At 38.5% G+C, this 22,125-nt stretch overlaps 1 protein-coding gene across 14 annotated transcripts in view; it reads left to right on the top strand.

Annotated features, from left to right (window-relative positions):
- The first annotated feature begins 1,107 nt into the window (after window positions 1-1,107).
- The window catches only part of LOC111576822 (membrane-associated guanylate kinase, WW and PDZ domain-containing protein 1-like), a 101,483-nt gene continuing 80,465 nt past the window's right edge, over window positions 1,108-22,125 (top strand). For 5 of the 14 annotated variants that reach the window (XM_055013209.1, XM_055013207.1, XM_023282736.3 and 2 more), the window contains exon 1: window positions 1,111-1,900. In XM_055013209.1, the coding sequence (XP_054869184.1) occupies window positions 1,603-1,900 (298 nt within the window). In that variant the 5' untranslated portion in view covers window positions 1,111-1,602. Of the gene's footprint in view, window positions 1,901-22,125 lie in introns of all 14 variants that reach the window. The other 9 variants (XM_023282743.3, XM_023282740.3, XM_023282741.3 and 6 more) reach the window with 5 other exon arrangements.

The following is a 22,125-nucleotide window of genomic DNA, read 5'->3' as shown; positions in this document are numbered from 1 at the left end:
CATAGGCTTTAAGTGGTGCAGATTTAGAACAAAGCTTAGCTGTTGTATGTGGTCCAGATTTGGAATGAAGATGGGGTTGTAAATGCTCACAGGGTCTAAGAATCAGACTAATTCCTGGGTAGGTTTTCTGTGGGTCCGATGAGGAAGAATCTGGGGTGTCAATGAAATCACAATGTGAGGGATAACCTCCTTAAACAGTATACATTTTTGACAGTTTGCTCAATATTTGTGCAATACTTCTGTCACTGAAATGGGAAATGCTCTTTTAAGATGCATTTTACATTGACCTTTTTGCACAAAGTTACTTTTTTAATGTTGAATACAATCTTTTTAATTTTTCCCCTTATGGTTATTGTCTTAACCAGCACAGTCTGCGCTACAGAATGGTCTGGCTACTTTTAATATAGCCATTCTCTCATCTAGGCTTCTATTTTGACACAAAAATACATTAAACTTTCTGAAGTGCTTTTTGAATTTGATTCTCTTGTTTCAGTTTTCATTTTTGTTTCAAAATATAAAGAACAAGCACAAAAGCCAAGTAACTTTAGTTTTTGGTGTCTGAGAAAAACAAAATAGGAATTACTAAAAACTAGTAATTGACTGTGTTTGATCAATCAAGTAGTTCTATTCTATTCTATTTGACCCAAACAGTTCTGGTTCCTTATGAGTTTTGTGTTTACATAGTTTTGAACAAATCCATGCAGTTATAGTAAATGTAAAACAGAATTTCACTTTGAATGGGCCCATCTCTGAAAGACTTACTTGGAACTTCTTTGAGATCACCTCTGTGAAACAAACAACCAAACAATAAATAAATAAAGGAACCTGGAGTCATATGGCCTATTTGCTGGTTGGAACTTTGAATCAACAACCTTAATAAACCTTCAGCTCTGTGGTGCGCAGAGAGAACTGGCCCTTGGCGCGTATTTCTATTATTTATGAATAGAGCCAACAGTCTGGAGCTCCTGAGGGATCGTTGTAATCCGTTTGGAAACGCGTGCTGACCGGCAGGCGGGGAGGAGCTCTAGGACCCAGTAGGTGTGGTGAGTGTGGTCCGATTGGATATTTTCCTCGTGGAGTAGCAGCTGGACGCATGCGCCCCCCTCCACTGTCTCTCCATCCACAGCGCAGGAGCAAATAGGATGAACTTGTCCTGTTACCTGCTTAAAGGCGCCGCCGGATGTGTGAAAAGCTCGACCCGCTCACGGGATAGGTGAAGTCGAAGTGTTTATTTTTCTTGATGGAAAGTTGACAAAAGCGAGAAGAAAGGAGGCAGAAGTGGAAGATTAACGAGGAGAAGAGTCTTGGAATGTAAAGCGGGCAGTCAGACGGCGGATTAGATCCCACTGCGAGGAATCAGAGCGTGTAGCGTTGTTAAAGATGCGGAAACAACAACCACAACCTGGGTTCTGATCCACTGCGATGTTTACATGCACCGGGAGCAGCATGCACTGGCTGAGGAGGAGAGTTAAAATGCTCCAACTTGGACCCAAACACCCTGAAGTTTTCTGTCTGCTGGGAGAATCTCTGCGGTGTGAGTCTGCTGATTTTTTACAACATTCCTCGTAACTAACGGATTTTGGTTTCCCACCTTCAGTCATCATGTCAAAAGTCATACAGAAGAAGAACCACTGGATCACCAAAGTGAACGAGTGCGCGATCGTCCGGGACGCGTGTGGAGAGCTGAACGTGGAGCTGCGCGGCGGAGCGGAGAACGGAGAGTTTCCCTACATCGGGCAAGTTCGAGAGGATGCTGTGGTTTATCAGGACGGTAAACTGTGCGAGGGGGAGCTGCTGCTGGAGGTCGAGGGGCTGTCTGTGTCTGGATTACCCCTTTATGACATTTACACTGTGATCGAGTGCCGCAAAGGCCCGGTCAGGCTGAAAACTGTGCGCCAAGGTAAGAGAAACACGGAGTAAAGTGGGGGAAAAGAAGTCACCAGCATGTGTGCAAGTTGACAACATTACAAGCACGGTAACAAAATGGGGATGTGAGTGAACTGGAGCAGAGAAGTGCTGCTGCTGCTGCTGCTCATCTTCCCTTCCACAGCAGCCTGGAGTTTTCACAGGCTTTGACATGAAGCTGCCCTGACAGTCATCTTGCCCTCATTTGTCTGAACATTGCTGAAGCTACTCTGGGTCAGACGTGCAGGGTCACAGATCAGGCCACTTATACACTTAAAGACTTAAAGCATGCCTTGGATGCTGCCAGTTTTACCTCTGCTACATGTGATTTTAACTAAATCACATTTTTCTGATACCTTCCCTCCTTTGCCTCTTAGGCTTAATGGACACTTAGTTGGCTTGTTACTGCACTTTTCCTGCACTGTGACTCATTCTAGGGCTGCAACTAATGATTAATGTGGTTGTTTACTTTTCCGACTTGCAGTGATCACAGTTGTGCACAGGTTGCATATTCAAATGCGCAGCCTGTGGGAGAAGCTGCAGCATTATTTTGTTTATACAGTTTTTGCTCATTTTGCTGCTCCATTCCTTCTAAGTCTTCCTGTAAATGAACGTTGTGTTCATGCAGACTGAGTGGAGCATTGTTTCCGAGAGTGAGACTCCACTCATGGGCAGCAGGGGTTATTTCTGGAAATGCTCCGTGTGTGTTAGATGAGCTTGACCCATTGCCCACGGTCTGCTGCATCTGCATCTGTCTGTGAGACAGCGAGAGGGACGCAGCTTTAGATTCAAACTTTTTTCCCCCCACCTCGGTCTCCAGTGTATTGTACGTGCTTTTTGGTTGTTCATTATTTCGGCCAAATCTGCCTGCCCCTGTGATGCCTTGGTGAATACTGAAAATAAGCTGTTTTTAAATGAAAATTTTAAGTCAGAGATTTATTTATTTTTTTGTACATTTCCCCTCAGATGTCTGTTTCCACATGCTCACATTCACTGTCACGCTCACATGTACACAATATCTGACAAAGCTCACAGTGCCTCCTCTGGGGAAATCATTAACTGTGTTATGTAACTAGTTCAGTGTCAGTGTAGCGTCTTTGCCTTTGTACTGTATGTCCATTAGCGGCTTCACAGTGAATGTCTGACCTCTGAAACTGAAGTCTCGACCCCTGGGACAAGAGCTCAGCACTACTGCAGCTGTGTGTTTGCAGAACAGGCATTTGTTTGACATATAATCACACCAAGCTTCCACCATGGAGCACTTTTAATATCCACAGTTTCTAATTATTCTTAACTCCTATAGAAACCCTAACTTTTAAATAAAGCTGCATCGGTCTGAACGTTGACTTTCGTGGCCCGTTTGCCACCACTTTCTTGCATGAGTCAGCAGATTCCCCCTGTCTCTAATTAAAGGAGAGGGATATTCCTTGATTATCTGAGCAGCTCACAAGACCTCCTTTGTGCCTGGCAGTCTGTGGGGCTCCCATGCAGAACCGTTGGAGGGATAGCGATCCAAGCCGTCCCAGACCAGATGACAGGCTGCTGGGACGGATCGGGTTCTCCCTCCTTTTCTCTCCAAAGAGCTGTGGTTCATATTACATGAGACAACATCGCCACAGTACAGTAGGTGGAAACATTATTGGCAGGTAGGCAGCCTGGTAGACGGCGGTGCCCACAGGTGTGTTGCTCCCACAGAGGAATGCAGTGGGAAAACCACCTGAATGAAGTCTGACAATCTGAAAGTTTGAGGATATAAACAAGAAATAGAATATTGCTATAGAATAAGTTACTTATACTTTTACCATCTTGTACTCGTTTACATCTTGGAAAGTTGACAGCATGTAAATGTGCCCTAAAATAGGTCTGGAGGTAGATGCTGTTATATGAAGTAGCTTTTTTTAAAGAAATATCTGTCAGTGGATGTGTAGACGTTTATTCAAAATGGACATTAGGGATAAATTTTGCGTCTGTAAAATAACAAAGAGTCAAAAAATATGTACTATATCATGTATGTGCATTCAGATTTTCCTTACTTGGGACTCGGAGAAGGAGTGGCATTTGAACATAAATTGTGGCGTTTGGATGAAGTGGCTTTTCAAGTACCTGAATTGCCTCTTTTTTAGCTGTGTGTTACAGCCAGCGTACAGCCTCTGTTATATTTGCACCGGTGCCTTTCACCTCACGCAGTGTCTTTACCTCACGCCCCTCCCTCACAGTTCTACAACCTCTTGCTCATTCAACTCGAATCCACATTAAATGCAAATACACTCAGTCAGTGTGTAACATATTCAGTTTTTTCCTTTCAGCTGGCTGTCAGATGCAGTAATATCGTCTGTATTTATACGAGTCAGGTGAATGATAGTTTTATGGCACAACATAATTGTCAGGTTAAAGTACAAGGAAGGAGGATTTTAAGGTGTGTTAGGACCCTGACCCACCTGTGTGGCTCTTCTCTTTTATAATAGACTGAAACCAGCTTACAAGCAAAAGTTTTTATTGTCTTGTATCGTGACAGCGTTTCAGTGATCATGTGATAACTTTGACATCTCTGTAAAGGGGCAAAGGTTGGACATCAGGTCATATAACATTAACAGACTGACAGCAGTGCGATAGTGAACAGTGTTTTGCTTTGAGAATGATATATAGAAAGAAATACGTTCATTCTTCTTGACAATTTACTTGATTACTTTTTAAGTGAACCGTAGACGCCTCCAGCACCTAAAGGGTCTGGGGGTTTATGGTGGTCTGATCATGAGAGTGTTTTGGCCAGATGTCAGTCTGATCTGTGGGACTAATGGCCCTTGGTCCTCTTAGATCTTGCCTTGAACTGAACCCAGCCAGAGGGAATCAGGCCAGTGTGCTGAATGCCAGGCATTCCTGAGAGGTGGGACAGGAGTTCACTGGAACACCCTCATGAAACTAACTACACTTTAAGACTTAAATTTCTCACTTTTGCGTTTTTTGTCTGTGTTTTCTCTCCTCTGAGATCATTGCTTTCCCTTGTCACCCTTTTAGGGCAGGGCTATATAACTGAAAAACTAATCATGATTAAAGTCTTCATATCAGTTGATATCAATAATTATTGAACTGTTTTAGAAACAATTTTTAAATGGAGAGGACAAAAAACAGATAAGGATAGAAAATAATGACTTTATTGGAAACAACACTTTAACCCATTTATTCAGGTACAGAGGTCATGGTTTTACCGTTAACACAAGAATGAAAAACAGACAAAGAAATAATTTTACATACATAAATAAAAATAAAGAAGTATAAAGGAATTATCTCACATTGATGCACTTTTGATAAAGAAAGCAAGCAAAGCTGGGATATGAATATAGGAAGACCAGGGTGAAGCCTCCACACTGCGCTGAGGTTAAGGTTCCACTTCAGCAAAGTCCCTCAGCCCTCAGAGCAGGGAACCATCAGTGTGTTGCTCAGGTGGAGAGGGTGGGGAACACAGGGTAGTAGGTGTTTATTGACCATGAAGCTCATCATGCAATTGAAACCACTGGTACCTGCAGGCCCGGCCTCCACCAGGGCAGTCTGTGGGTGCAGACGGAGGTGCCGAGAGGCCAAGTTGGCCACAGTCTAGCATGCCTTGGGACACCTGCACGCCTGCTATGACTGGCTGTTCAGGAGGCAAGGGAGCAAACTTATAGTTTGTTAATGTAGCCAAGCTTTCTTTGTGTCCTCCTTATGTGCTCTTAATGACAATTTGCATCAAATGCATCCGAGTGAAACTACTAAACACTCTATCGAACAATTTTCTTTTTGCTATTGATTAAGTGTTCTTCGCTGGTACATGTTGCTATCATTTTTAGCATCCAGGCCTACTACGTCATTCACCTCTCAGAGACATGGTGGTTTAGTGATTAGGGAGGCATCTTTTCAATCAGTCAAACCATCAGCATAGTTAACATCTGTCCTGCTAAAGTGTCCTTGAGCACAATTGATCTGCAGGATCACTATTAGCAGACCTTATCAGCAAAACAAAAAGCAGCATCACCAAACTGATCCCTGTATCCTCATTCTTCTTCGGAAACCTCATTTGTATGTGTCTGTAAATTCACACCGTCTTCAGCTGTTATGCCAAAACTAGAAGTTGAGCACATCTTGCTAAATACTCATAGGTGCATGTGGTGATGACAAATAATTAGCAAATTCGCTGTAAATTGAACGATAGCACAGAGCACCACACAAGCAGCAGATACCGAGGTTGGTCTTACAACTGGATAACTCCCTGTGAGACTGTTGGAGTAAATGCGATATAATGTGATTTTAAAAACCATTCTAGATAATTGCTATCATATCAACATATTATTCACACCACTGGAGAATATAATGCATGAGGCTCTATAACTGCAGAACAAAACCTTTATTCATTTTGGTATTTACAGCTTTGACCGAGTCAGAGCACAAGTTTTTATCAAAAATGAATTTTAGTTTCAGTGTGATGTGAATTTCTGTGGTTTTTGAACATCTTAAAACTGACTGACTTATGTAAAGGTTGCACTAAGTTGTGTCACTGAAATTGTGTCTGCGGCTTTTGTGCGTAGTTAAGAAGGCTTACACACATCCAGGCTTTGCAGGCACAGATCTCTTCTGTGATGGGCTTGTCCTAGAATGCGAGTCCCTTGCATTTTCTTAAGTATGAAGACTTTGTCAGTCTTGATTAAATGCGACCGACTGCATGTAAGTATATCCATGAAAGCCTTGTCAAAGGCTTCTGATGAATCCTACAGCTATCGTTCCTGCTTTTACCTTTTTCCTTCCTCAACCACCATCCCTTTATGAGCCCTGTGTTTTAGACAGCCCTGAGGCCTCTAAAATGTTTTACATGTTCATATGCTCACGCTTTTTTGTGCACAGAACAAGAGTTTGACATTATAAGGGACTCTGGTGTGCATGTCTTTAAAGGAACTATATAAATAGCTGTGTTTGCTCATGTGTGTACTGAATGAGCATATACCTTTGTAAGGTTTATGCACTGGAATTTTACTTTGTCCTTGATGGAGTGACTCCCTTAAATTACTAACAATGGAAGCATACCAGCAAAGGAGCTTTACTGCTGCACACAAGCAGCTTGCGTCATTTAAGCTTGAACAAATGGCTGTGTAACTCAAAGACTTTGCCTCAGGTATTGTGGCAATGAGGTTAAGATGGGACACAGGCCAGAGAGGTAACAAGAAACAACCATCAGCACTGGGGATGAGATATCCAGCAGGCAGTCATTCATTCTTCCCATTCCGTGTCCATATAGCAGTGGTTTGCAGAGCTTGAAAAGGTGTGGATTACCAAAAAGTCAAACCAAACCAAACCTTACTCTTATTTACTTACTGTTTGATCAACCGATACATGTCTTTAATTACAAGAAATGTCAATAAGTAAGTAAGAAGTGACTATCTTTGACTATTTTGTCTAAAATAGCTATACTATTTTAGATAAAATAGTCAAAGATAGTCACTTCTTACTTATAGAAGTCTAAGAAGACCAGAGAGTTTTTACATTTGGAACCAGGGCAAAAGCTGTAGGAATTGATTACAAATTGCTGCTAATTAATTTTCTGTAGACTAGACTAATTGATGATGCTCAGAATCAACCAGTGGGTTTAAATGGGGGCTGAACAGTGACTTGGTGGTTAGCACTGTTGCCTTGCAGCGAGAAGATCCCTGGTTCGCTTCCCAGCCTTCCCGAGATCTTTCTGCATAGAGTTTGCATGTTCTCCCTGTGCATGCGTGGATTCTCTCTGGGTGCTCTGTCATCCTCCCACTGTCCAAAAAACATGCTCAGGTTAATTAATAACTTGAAATTGTCTGCAGGTGTGAATGTGAGTGTGACTGTTTGTCTCTATATGTAGCCCTGTGATAGACTGGCAGCCTATCCAGGATGTCCACTGCCTTTGCCCCAAATCAGCTGGGATAGATTCCAGCGATATATAGATAATGGATGGCTGGATCGGTTTAAATGGCAATTTAAAAAAAATAAAAAAATAAAAATTGTTTTTAAATCACCAAAACTGCATCCTTTATCAGAGCCAGAAGCTGTAAAAACTGGAAGAATCATCAGATTTTCAACATTACAGCGGTTCCTCAAATACTTATGTGATGTGCTGTTTTGCAGAAAACTTAACCAAATCTAGCTTAAAATTGTAACTTTTAGTTGTTTTTTTTTAAAGACAATAGATCATCAAAAACAGTCAACCTTCATTTTTTTCATTTTTTTTATGATTCATGACATTAGACTGTGTCATACTACACAAAAGACAGTTTGAGTCCTGTCTACTTTTAGTCATGTTTGTGATCTTTCCTTAGAGATGAAGGACTTTTTATTGCAGCATAAAGTGAGGCCACTGTGAGAAACGTACGTGAACTTTAATCACATTCGTGTTTAAAGCAATGAAGTGTTACCATACAAACATTTTTTGCTCATGTAAAACTTGTCATTTTGTAAAATCACTTTGATCGTATTAACAGTACTATTTATAAAATACATGAATTCATGGGATCATCCATGACAAACATAAAGGGAGCACATAAACTTAGCATGATATGATGACGCTATATATCAGAACATGATTATGTAATATGCCTGAAAGTCAGATGTTGCTAATATCACAATGCTGTTCAGCTTATGTAACATTAACAGTGTTTAAAACCATAAAAACACACACTGGAGCATAAGATAAGGAAGCCCGACCCTAAACAGCCATTTATAGTGAGACTGAGCTGAGTTGAACTTTATATCTTCTCGTCTAAGTTAATATTTACTGAGAGTTGTCGTGACTGTGTTTGTCTGGAAACTGGATGGAGACGCATTATTTCACTGGTGCAGAAAAACAGGTGTCACCCCACAGGGAAATGTAAGCACACAGTGTTTTTTCTTATCAAGGCAATAACTCAGCTGTGTTTCAGAAAGCATCAGAGTTTCTCCGATTGTGTATTTCTTGTTCTAAAAAAAAATGTGATTACATTTTTGTAATGACCTCAGCTTTAAAGGAATGCTGCATGTGATAAAGGAGAGTAAATCCATGTCTGTAGGTTCATGAAGAGACCCTCCTCCACTGCAGGACAGTTACATTATCAGTAACAAACCCAGAAGGCCCTCAGGGCGTCTAAAACATAGTATGTTTGTCTCTTGGCAGTTCACATGTCCTAACAGTTCCATGATTGCCTTGAGGCTCAGGAAAAGTGGCAAATAGGCAGCATGTTACTGTTCATAGATGATCAAAGTGCTGTACATTGCAGTCACAGTATACTTCTCCTTTTCTAAATGACAGAAACATGTTGCACTGCTTGCCCTTTTGGTTCTACTTGCAAATGAAAAGTTATGTTGCTGCAGAATTGTCTGTGCTTAAGATTGTAGCTCTTTACTGCTGCGTTCCAGTCAAAACTGGATGCCACTGTAAAATGTAAATGATGCACTCCAACAGTAAGCTCGCTCTTCTTGTTAGACAGGTTTCATGTTTCTATCTCATATTGGTGCAATAAAATGGGGATTTAATATGTTACCATTATGCTACAACATGCTTCTGCCAATTTTTTAACACAGTTTTTACTTTTAGTGTGGCCTCCCAGCCTTCAGGTTGGTACTTTGAAGGTCACACCATGCCTAACCATCTCATATTTGTCAGATTTTTTAAAAAAAATCTTTGCATATGTATGTTATTAAGTAAACTGTGTAAAATCTGGGGTCATAGATAGCAATAGTTTTTGAGTAAAAAATTTCTTAAAGAAGGTGGGGTCATGTCAATTTTTGCATTGTTTTCTTTGCACCAACTTGAGGATCAAAGTTTAAAGTGCCATAACTTCAGAAATAACGTAGCTAGAATCCTGACATTTTGTAGGCTCATTGATATCTACATATGGTCTTAAAGATAGAATAGAACAATGCAACGCAGTTATACGATGGTGTAAATTTTGTCAAAGTGTTCATGTTGTTTTTCTATTTTGATATTCCACCAACCTTATTGTTCACCCTAAGAGGCAGAACTACTTCATCTAATTGGCACCAATAAGAACTTTAAAAATGTGTATGGAGTATGGGGTCGGTCAGAGGCATACTTTATAAGACAAGAATTTATTTTTTTGGATTTCTGGCCAATATTTGAACATACATTGAGCAAGTAAGATAGGTGAAACCACTCTGAAAGCTGTCCCAACTGGAAGCTATTATAATATTGTTACTGGGCTAAAAGAAAAGTCATGGAATTGTTTGAGGAACATGACAAAGAGTGTAATGTGTGCTGTCCAAGGAGGTCCCATCTCACAGGATTTAAGGATCGGCTGCTAGTGCCTTAAAGGGTCAAAGCAGTTTTAGCAGCATATTATTAATATTCGATAATGTTTTTTATGTCATAGCTGATCGATGTGTATTTACCAATTTAAATGCCTGGTATCAAACATGGATTATGTGGTCTAAGTCTATTTTGTACGTTATGCTTTTTCTACACTAAGCAAGAAACATTGTCACTAACTCACCCAGTGTAACTGTAGACAACCAATCACAACAACTTAGCTGACAAATCTCCTCTCTGCATGATAGTTTAAATCAGGTAATCCAGGAAAAAAGTATATACTGGGATGGAGCTTTAAGAGCTTGGCTTCTGTCTCTGGGTCTGTTTATCTCTGTTGCATTCACATGCAGTGACGCTCATGTATGATCCTGCAACATCAATCAAACACACATGTGCATGTTCGCCGCCGTCGAGTCTCTTATAGTGGACATGAATTGACATTTAAGCTGCGCTCCTCCTAGAGTCACACATCTGGTGGGGATTATGTACCATTACAGGCTCTTTTTTTATACACATGAATCATAGTTCTAGTTTTAGCCCATTTCTTTGGTTTTGTTGTGGTTTTCAGGCACAGTAATTACACCTTCTCCGAGATGCAAATAGTGTGTGAAACATTCTAATTTCACTGAAGCTCCTCTGTCATCAACCTAATTTTCACGAGCTGGAGCAGGACGCCATGCAGAGTTGAAAATATTTCTATAACCTGTGCTCATTTGACTGTTTGGAACGTTATTCTTGTCGTATGAAACTTGGTGTGTTGCTTAGCTGAGGGGGAAAGGTTTGCGGTTGATCCTTAGAGGATTTCTCATGCTGTTGATCTCTCTATCCCTCCCCTCCTCCTAGTCTGTCAATCTCCAGAGATTCAGGTTGCTCATAAGCCCTTGAGAGGCTGCCCCGACCCTGCAGGGTTTACCAGCATATAAAACGCTTTATGCACTATCATCTGATATCCTAACACTAATGTTCACACTGCTGTCTAATCTGGAAGCATGATTCTTAACGTATGTAAACATGAAGATACTGTCATACAACTCGGACAGCGTGCAAAATTTTTTACAGCAGCACAGTGGCTCAGAAACAGATAGGAAGAGCTGGTTTAGTTAATGAGTAAGTGCAGCTTTAGCTTTGCCCTTGTACTTACACAACAGGGATGGCTGCTCAAGTATTGTTAAAAGCATATAAAATATGAAGGCTTACACATAAGGCTTTCTATTTGCAGGACATATCTTCTTTGATATGTAATGATTTGCTGTATTAGTGTGCTAATGTTGTAAAAGGTTAACGTTCTCAGACTTGGAAAGTCCCTCAAGCATCTGTGTCTCTGCTCGCTTCATTGAATCAACAGAGCAGAGAGGTGGAGGATCCAAACAAAAAGTCTGGATGGCCACTAAAACACAGAGTTGAACGCTTTAAATCTTAATCCACAACTTTTGTTACATCCCAGCATTTCTGGATATTTAAGTGAGCTGTTTTGAAATGAAATACTTTTCCTGGAACATCCTCACAAAACTTCACATCTGCTGAAGTGGTTGGTAGTTAGAACAGCTGATGAAAACAAGAAACAAATGTGTAACTGTCCCTATGAATAGCACTTTGTTTTTCATTTGAATGTGAAAACATCAATACTTGATTTGCCTGGAATATGGAATGAGTCCTTCCACAGTGAAATAAAGAAATTCATGGTGAATAAAGCAGCGGGGCCAGAAAAATAGATTAATAAACAGTGGTCTACTGTAAGGTAAAAAATCTGTAAAAACTGTGAAAATACAAGCAAATATCAGTAGAATGATTATATTTTTCAGCTGATTTAAACACAGTAATATAATGTAATTTTATGGCCACACATTATAAAAGAAGAAATTCCTGAAAATGCAGATTTTAATGCGGACATCATGCACAGTTTTGGCTTGGTTTTTTGATTGTTTATTTTTACAGTCAACCTATAAATGTATATTTTTTCTGTGATTTTAGTAGCTATTGTCTCTCATTTTAAAAAAGGGAAAATCTGTAAAAACATTTTGCAGCAGCAAAACTGTTAAAAAATTATTTACCCATTTTCTGTCCTTTCAGATAACAGCAAATATCTGTCAAATAATGACATTTTTTGCTGATTTAAATACATTTTAAAATAGTTTCATTTTGTGGTACATTGTAAAAGAATAAATTGGCATTTTTAATACAGATTTTTAACATCATTTAGAATCATGGTCTGTTTTTGTACATGAATGCTTTTTTCTATGATTATACTAATTAAGAATTCAGCACAACAGAGAAAATCCGTAAAATAACAGTAAAAGGCTTTTTTCTGAGTGTAGCTTTAGTGACATTATGTGAGATGTCAGCTGTCAAAGTTCATTTGTTTCATTTATTCTCTACTAAACTGCTGCATATTGATGAGTACAATTTGAGTGACACCCATACTGATGATAATTTGAAGTTTTCTTTAAACATAGGACTTACTCTGATTGAATATACCATTTGTATGTTTGAAAAAATATGTCACTGTTTTTATTCTTATTGTTTTATCGACATCTGTCTTGAGTTTACAGAGATGTGAAGTCAAAGGAAAGGTTCATCTTCTCTTCGTTCCACCTAAACCCAACCGTACACACAGGGACTAGAGTCAGTAAGCAGAGCCAGCTTTGATCTTTGAGGTTTAGAGGAGCCAGCCTGTTAGTTTTCCCATGATCTCGTTCCCTGAGTTTTCACCCTGCGAGAGGTGAAAATGTGAAATCCCAGCAGAAGACTGACAACTTTGAACAGGTGGAGAAGAAGGTTCAAACGCCTTCAGCAGCTCTCTGCATCTGTGTAGATCCTGGAGTCCACATTATCTCCTCCATTCCCGGTCGTATATCTGCGGCTGGTGGCAGGTAGATGGACGCCTTATCTAAATCAAAGCTGCTTTGCAGGAACTGGCTTCCTCCATCTGATATTCTCATTACTGTCAAGATGTTTGGAGACTGTTCCGGTTGTGGTGGTCTGAGTTAGTCGCAGTAGGGGAGGGAAGACGGCCAGAACAGCGCTGCAAAGGAAACCTCTGTGTTGTTTACAACACCAAAACTAACCAGCACAGTTATAATGAAACAAAATATGTTACTGCAGTTACTAAGCTATTGACAGAGCTTTAATGTGTCAAAACATCAGCACCAGCTCCATGTGCTTTGCACCTTCACACTGTGTGATTGATGTTGCATGTAAACAGGTGTGTGTGCAGCTGGAAGTCATCTACATAAAATCGATAAGACATTTCTCTGTGAACTGGCACAACAGGCTGATCAATCCAGTTGTCTTCAAGTCTTCAACACTTCTGAAAATGTTCGGCATTTGTCTGCTAAACACTGAGGTTTTTGTATTATACAGTCAAATTGCTAGTTTTACAGTAAATGTTGACATATATCAGCAAATTTAGTCATAGACATTAAGTATACTATTGTTGTTGACTTTTTTATGTTTTACCTTTGTCAAAATTAAGAAAAATGTGACAGGAGGCAGTCAGAATCTCCCACGGGTTCAGAGGTTTAATAATTTCAGGCCAACAGCATAGCTACAATTTCTTCAGTAATAATAATAATAATCTATTTTTATAGAAAATTTTTCAAGTTCAGGATAGAAAGTGATTCACAAGACAGCAAAATAAAAGACATAATTTTCAGAGTGCAGGGATAAATAAAAGCACAACAAGGTGTACAAAACCATAACAGAGTTAAAGAGGTAAGATCATTATTAAATGAAATAATAAGACAGATAAATAGAAATATAACTCAGAAAAAATCATGGAAAGGTCTGTAATGAATGTATGTCTTAAGAAGTGATCTCTCATTTCTTCGGGCAGATCACTCCAGAGCCTCTAATAGAAATCACTTTGTGCCTTTTCGTTTTAAACCAGGCTCCAGGAGCAGATTTAAGGCCTCTAACTGAGGATCTTGTGTGTGTTCTGATGCATGAGGTACTGAAAGGTCAGAAAACTTGATAACGAGGTGTGAGGCTTAGAGCGCCTTAAAAATGATCAGTAAAATCTTAAAATCTATCCTAAAACATACTGGGAGCCAGTGGAGCAAGGCTAAAACAGGGTTGATGTACTCATGTTTCTTGGTTTTTGTTTAAAGAACCATGTAGAATTTCTTCATTCGTATTTCCTGAGTATCCGCATGGTTCTGCTGTACAAAAGTCTTGTCTGACATTGTGGTCATGACCACTGTGTGAACATGTCACATGAGCCTTACTATAAAGCAATATTTTCCTTCAGCCCACTTTCATGTGCAAATCTAGCACTCGCCTCCACCTATCAAATCCCTCGCTCTTACTTTAAGCTGCGGCTCTGAAGCCCAGTATGTCTAGAGTAAATTTAGACTAAAGTGAGAAAATGATGGAATCATTTTTCTTGTGCGTTTGGTGTCAGCTAAACACACTTTGAACACTTAACTTGTGTAACTCGCTCTCCATCTTATCTCATGTTGTGCTGCTGCTGTAAACTTGACCTGAAAATCACTCAAATCACATTAAACTCTGAAGGAAAACAATGTTTTACTCTTTTATGTTTACCTCTGTTCTCAATATAGAGCTTCAGTGTGAGGTTATATATGGTAGCCGAGTGTTTAGTCAGTAAACCGTCACTGCAAATGCCAGAATATGTTTAGATAACTGTTTTTTTAAAATAAACAATAGAGGAATATTTTTTAAACTCCGAGCAGGAAACGTTATAAGACGATTAAAGGTTTCTGTGCTGTTGCTCAAAGTTAAAATAGATATACATGGACACCGTCTGGGACTGTTTGCATGCTTGTGTCAGTCCAGGGGAGGGGGTGACCTTCAGCTGCAGCTGTTCATCACAAAAGTTGGCAGCATCTGGCTGTGTTGAGGGCTGAGATGTGGTGGTGGTACACAAAGAAGAGAAACACTTTGTTCTGAGCAGGTTACCTAAAGAACACGAGTCATTTTTCCTCGTAGCAAACAGTGATTTACTGAGCGTAAGAGAGAAAAAGACTAGAAGATAACACACTGAGAAAAGTTCAGGAGTGATGACATTTGCTAATAAAGAGAACATTTATTCAGCACGTCCTGAACTTATCATCACCTGCAGATGCATTGAACCTGCATTTTGGCTTGTTTGGTAACCACGTGTTTTTGATTTGTCAAGTCGTATCTTTTTGGTGCAATGCCTCTGAGCAGCCAAATATTTCCTGTCATAGGTTTGGCACGTCAGTGATCTTGCAAACAAGTTTTCAATCTGAAAAATGGTTTCCTTGTTGACCGCTGCACGATGATAATATCTAAATACTTTAAACCACTTTCAACAAGTCCGTCCACCCAAATACAATGAAATAAGATGTAGCCATAAAGTTTCATTTTATCTGATGTCGAAGTGAAATATTTCTCTCTGGTTTTTGTGCATCCACCCAAACTAAGCTTTGAAATAGCAACTTAAAAAAAGGTTTTATTATTGGTTGATCTGTTCATTTGCAATGTGAAAAACTGCAACAAATCTCAATCACACATCTTCAGAGCCCAAGGTGACACTATTTGCCTGGTTTTTGTCAGTTCATAATTAAGTAAATACACAAAAATGAAGCAGAAAATAGCAGCTATTTAACATTTACCTTGCTTGTCCAAGCTTCTAATCAAAATATCCACTGTCTGACATTTTCTTGTGAAAGCATTACTGCTCTCCAGAGTTACTTATTTGCTTTTAGTGTATTAAAATGAAATGAATCCTGTGGGAAAATTTAAAATTCACATTACATGCTTGAAGTGGTAAATAGCTGTCAGCAATGAAAGTTGTACACAGACAGGATTTACTGCTGACTGTGCAGTGTCACAGCTGTAATCTGTCCATTTAAACATCACTAAATTAATACAAGGTTGCATTGCATGAACTAGAGACAAGTTATTATATTATTATGCAAAATAACTGTCAGATATGAGCTTACACGGGTAATTGAAGTAACTGACAACACTACCATTACGTGGTGATGTAGTTCAGAATATGGTTGATGTTTGAGGATCTGTCATACTTAATCAAACATGCCGTGTGATGATGTAAAATTTTAAATTACGTTTCCTTGTAAAAGCACAACATTTGTTACATCAAAACACAACTTTTTAGATGAGAATGTTATTATCATTTGCACATCTCAAGTTGTTTACACCATGTCTGGTGTAATTTTTCTGAACATTTCTGAACACTATAAATATTTCAGTTTCTTTTTATTACTTATAATCCCTTGAATTTGCTACACTTGTGGTTTATTTGACTTGTATCATCTGCTGTCTATCAGCTTCCAACACTTGCTTTTTAAAAATCTTTTCGTCCTTTATTAAAAAAAATGCTCTACATCTCAGTGTTTAATCTTTTGTACCAAAACATCACGTCAAATTACTACATATGTGAAAACCTGCCTGGCAATGAAACTGACTGATTCTGAACACAAACTAAACACAAATACTCAAATTACAAAGATTGTTGACCCTAATAGCCACATTGGATAAAACTAAACCATATGAAAACTATTAACGATACAATATTAAAGTAATATTTTAATTTACTAAGGTTTTGAGGTGTGATATATCATTTGACAGTTTTGTTCAGGCAGATGTTTCCTTGTAGCCGATCCCTCAGGAGCAAAAACATTTATTAGGGTCCAGTGGTGCAACCAGATTTAGTGAATCACTAGTTTGAAACTAGCAAGTTGTTGCTAAGCTCTTTACAGGATGGATTTACCAGTTGCCGTTATGGGTGTAATGACTGGAAAGTTTAACAATGATGGAAAAGCTGTGTGATATACAGCTTCTAGCCATCTTTAATGCATCATTTTTCTAGTGCTCTTATTCTACACTGTGCCTGTTAGAAGGATATTAGCTTTTAAATATTATAGGAGTAGGAAAGATGCAGGAGTTGATAATTAGCCTCTCAGTGACTGTTATGTGATGGAGAACTGCTATTTCTGAATTACTAAAATGGCCGCTTATAAATAATTGTGTGTGTGTCTGTGTTTGTGTACAGTTTTTATTAATGTGTGTGTAAGATGACACTAATTAGTTGTTCGCTACATTTTCAGAAGCTCAGGCTTAAGAAAAACCCTGTTACTCTTACCATACATGACATAATGTAGTATATTTTGTTGCCATGCTACTGTGCTCTCCATCTGAATGAACCAGCTGCAATATTAACATCTAAACAGCAGCCACACTGGACTTAGAAATCTGCTAAAGTTAACCAATCACTTGAAGTTGTTTTAATTTAATAATGGTTTATTATATCTGACACCTTAGTGTTTTCTTAGGCACCAAATGTGTGTCATTTGAAAACTGCAGCTCATTGTTGTGTTTGTCGTATGACTGAGCATTGGAGTGTTCGTGTTCGAGACAACAAAGGAAGTTGTGCTTCATACTTAAAACAGCCTCTTCAAAAGATATAAGCTCTCAGTGTCAATAAACAGTGTCACGTTAATTCATTTGTTTCTATTTTTGTTATTACTTTATTTTATTTCTATTTTGGTTTAATTGTAGTCGAGCTTGTTATTCTGGAAAATAACGCTTTTACTTACCTTAAACTATCAGTATTTTATGCAGCAGCGAATGGAAAAGCAGAATTCAAGAGTTTGTATAATTCTTCTGGTAAAAATAGAAGCAGTTGGCCGTGCTGCTGGCTCTGATCTCAGTGATAAAAGCTCCATCTCAGTTTATAGTCCTAACACAAATGAACCCTGAGTTTCCTAAGATGAAGTTGTCCCCAAACAGCAGCAGCAGAAATAGGATAATCTGAGCAATTCTGAAAGAGCTGGTTATTTGATTTAACCAATACAACCTTTACCAGGTAAATGGGAGATGTCTGAGGGAGCTAAGCAGCATCTAATGGCACCAACAGTGGAAGATATTGACTGTGTTTTCATGGATAAATAATTTAATTTAAATGAATAGACCACACTATTAATTGATTTATTGATTAATGTTATCGAAGCATTACAACTAATTTGTCGGTAATTCATATGTTTATACATATTTATGGAGATATTTTGTCGTTTGTACATAGATTATATCCATGAGTAAACAATAAAAAATGTCCTTATCTAGATTTACAACTAAATGATAGTGCCTAACAAGCAGTGTTATAGTTGTTTGTTTGCTGCTTATGCTTTAAATGCTGCACAGGTGGACTTCATGCATTGGAGGAGTTATAACCTATATTGTCTAACATAGATTTGCTGCTCATGCGGTGTGTGATTTACTGCCGTCTATAATGTTGTGTTATGTAGCTTTGCTTTTCCTGTTTGATTTATGTCACTGTGTCACTGTACAAATGTTTTTATTATAGTGCCCATTCATTGCAGATAAAATTAACTTTAAGCTCACTCTGGGACAATAAATCAAATGGGAATATTTGTGTTTAATATTGTACCTGCTCTTTACAAATTCTAAAAATACATGAAATATGGCAGGTTTGAGCAATACCATGACTGGCATCTTATATTCTTACGTGCAAATGAAGAATATTTTTTTCCATTAGCTGATTAAGCCTCCGAGGTTCTGCACCTCTATTGTCACAGCACAACCCTGACTGGAAGTAGAGAGAACACAAAAATGTCTTTTGTGTTGGATGACATAGATATAGTACCAGAAATCAGAAAAAGAAGGTGAATTTCGTGGATTGTTTACTTTACAAATATTGAAAAAAGCTGGATTCAAAAGCACTCTGAGAGGGCAGTACTCTGCCAAGGCTGCTCAGTCGTTGTATCATTTCCGACGGCTGAAATATCGCGGATTCAGACTATAAGATGCATTACTACCAAATTCTAATCAATTGGTCCTTGTGTCATTTCTGACCTTCCCTGAAAATTTCATCCAAATCCGTTAATCCATTTTGGAATAATGTTGCTAACATCAGACAAACAAACACAAATCATCTTATAACTCTGCCTCCCTAAAAATGCTGCCTGTCTATACTATACATTTTTCACAACTTAGATTTGTTTTTATACTTGTGTCTTCTCTGCTCTGCATACAGGGCTGCACCGCCTGCAGTTCAGCCGAACTGTCCCTGAATCCCGACATGACTTTTGGTTGCAGTGAATCACTAAAGGCCTCACGGTTGCACTGAAGACAACACAATTTTTGTTTTTTCCAAACTTATTTTTGACAAAATGCCACAAATTTTAAGCATTGTTTTGAATCTTTTTCCCAACAAAACGATGCGTTACAGCTGCATTGTCAAAAAATGGACAATATGGTCATTCTGTCAGATTTCATATTTTCTAGTTCTGATAAAAGACGTTTAGCGATTTGATGATTACACAAAGAAAACTTTTAACTTTCACCGGCAGTTTTGGTGGTTGAGAGGGTTAATCAATTGTTCTCTAAGAAAAAGTGACAAATCTAAAAGTGATGTCTTAAGATTGCCTTTTTTTTTGCAAACCCACTGTCTGTAAACAAAATATAAATTGTTGTATTTAATGTTAGCAAAGACACTGCAATTTGCAGAAGGTTCAGTTCTGACAAATGTGAAGCAGGAAATTTTTGACAGCCACCCTCTGTAACTGATTTATCTAAAACAAACTTCTCAGTATGTTTATTTTAAAATAGTACCATGCATGTAAGAAAAAAGCCTCCCCTCTCTTTCTTTACAATGTTCTGAATGACCGTGTTGCATGATTTCAGCAGGAAAGGCTGCTAGAAAGGCGCAAGGTCTTACATTACATTTGTCTACAATTAATACACATCCTTCCCTATGTTAGACCTTGAACTCATCACTGACCTAAATATGCCTGGGTAAGCACTGGAAATTTTCCAGTCCCATTGTCATGGCCTCTCCAGCTCTGGTGGATTTCTTGTCATTAGTATGAAGGATGTGGGAAGGAAGGACTTACTAATCAGGTTTTAGCATTCATGAAACAATAGCCTTGAATGCAGCAATGACACCAGAGAAGGAGTTGAAAGAAGGCGACAAAACACAATATACAAGGCTCCATGTGAAATCCCCAAATGGCTGACAGTTTATGTGATCCCTTAATAAATATTCCTAATAATATTGGTTCTTGATATATGGTCACCAGTTTTGGGTGCCAACAGGCTTGCATTACCGGAGCGCTGGAAAGGACGAGGACTTGACACTTTATGTCACATCAAACACAATGAATCAGTGCCTCATTAAAGAACTCACAGCAGCCACAATTAAACACTACAGAGGCAGACCTGCTTTGAGTAGGAAGCAGCACGCAGCCTCATTTTAGGGATCTCAGTGTGGTAATGTATTAATTCTGTTATCATTTCTCATCTGGAGAAGTGCTCATTTCATTGCATTTATTTTTAAACTGTAAACACGTTTTGTCGAACTTCTTGCTCATCAGTCGACATCAGTAGTTTCTAGCTGCTTAGAAGCTTTGATCAGAATACGTTTGATGCAACCATTTGGTCTCCTTGTCACACTCTTCTCCTTCTGTTTTCTGTCTTTGAGCTTTGAAGCACAGCTGCTGCAGCTAATGACGTTACTGATTACTTTTTTTTTATTATTCGGTGAATTGTTTGGTCTGAGAAATGTCTGGGGGAAACAAAGGAAGTATGTCCATCACTATAAGAGGCCAAGCAGATGTCAAACATTTTGTTTACTGAGCAAAAGTCACAAACTAAAAGAATATCTGTTTTCTGTCATAGAAGATTTAATGTGTTTTTGCACATGTAGTGTTTGCTCTGGATCAAAGGAAGAAAACAAACATCGTTTTCTTTTTATTCTGGTTGGATTTGTGTTCACATTGACTTTTTGTTTCTTTTACAAAGATAACGCTTTAAAGATGAAGTCAAAGGGACTGACAGTTAACTCATTTATTGGACAGTTTTGGTGATTTCATCCTCCATCATCAATGCATCATCTGTTACAGCCCTGTACGCTCAATACTCCGGGCCTCTGGGCCTTTGTTTGGGCTTAACAAAAAACAAAAACAAGCAACAGTTTGCAGCAATCTTTGAAAATTATGACAACTTTTAATGAAATTACATTAACCCAACAAACTATATTAAGTTTAGGGAATTAAGGGAATTAGGCCTTCCTCTGCAATCAAAGGTTTTGTTAATTACCACTTGATCTGTAGCATAAATGTTAGTTCTTAAGTTGATTACTTATGAAATGATGTTTAATATTTCCACTTTATTTGAAAAGACTTTTCAAGTGTTATGTACTAAAATACCACAAGTATGAAAACAAGTTTTTAGGCTAGCAAAAATTCTGACTTTGAGGTGAAGAAAAATTTAATTATCTGCAGAAATTTCATGCAATAAACAACATAATTATGTAAACACAACCCATCAAAATAATGTTTGCATTGTGAAGCCAAACCTGAAGACATAATGAGTTTTACCATACAGCTACTATCATAGCCAAAGGACTTATGTTTACATTTGATAGTCAAAGCTAATTGAATAAGACTAGACTAATTACCAGACAGCAGAGTCAAAGCTCAGTGTTACCTTTTATTATTTTCAGCATTTTATATGTCCCTGTAATTTCTTATGTATGTCATTTTTCTGTAGAGAATAAATGAATGATTTATTAATATTCAGTAAATGTTTGTTTATTGCTCATTCTGTTCCATATAGCGCCACTTAGACTGACAGATGGAGCAAAATGCATAAAGGAGGGAGGATTGTAGTGGGACTGTGGGCTGTCAGGTGTGACTGTGTAGAGTATCAAATAGTTTACACTTCCTCTTGGCAGAGTTTTGCTTACGGCTCCAGGGAGGTCGGAACCAGCTCTGAGCACATTAGGCTGTGCTTTAATGTACAATATTCTCTGACTAATTGCTTATTTAAATGACTTGAATAAATGTATACACTCAGGCAGAATAGTTAAACAAAGCCAAATATAACTGTATTGTAGTGAGTTCTAAGTTCACGAAGACGAGGGGTCCTGAGTCAGCATATTAGAAGTTTGAAGGATG

This window comes from Amphiprion ocellaris, chromosome 8 (genome assembly GCF_022539595.1).
Source record: "Amphiprion ocellaris isolate individual 3 ecotype Okinawa chromosome 8, ASM2253959v1, whole genome shotgun sequence".
In the NCBI taxonomy this organism is placed as follows: domain Eukaryota; kingdom Metazoa; phylum Chordata; class Actinopteri; family Pomacentridae; genus Amphiprion; species Amphiprion ocellaris.
The sequence above is the reverse complement of the archived record's forward strand: the minus strand, read 5'-3'. Positions and strand labels throughout refer to the sequence as shown.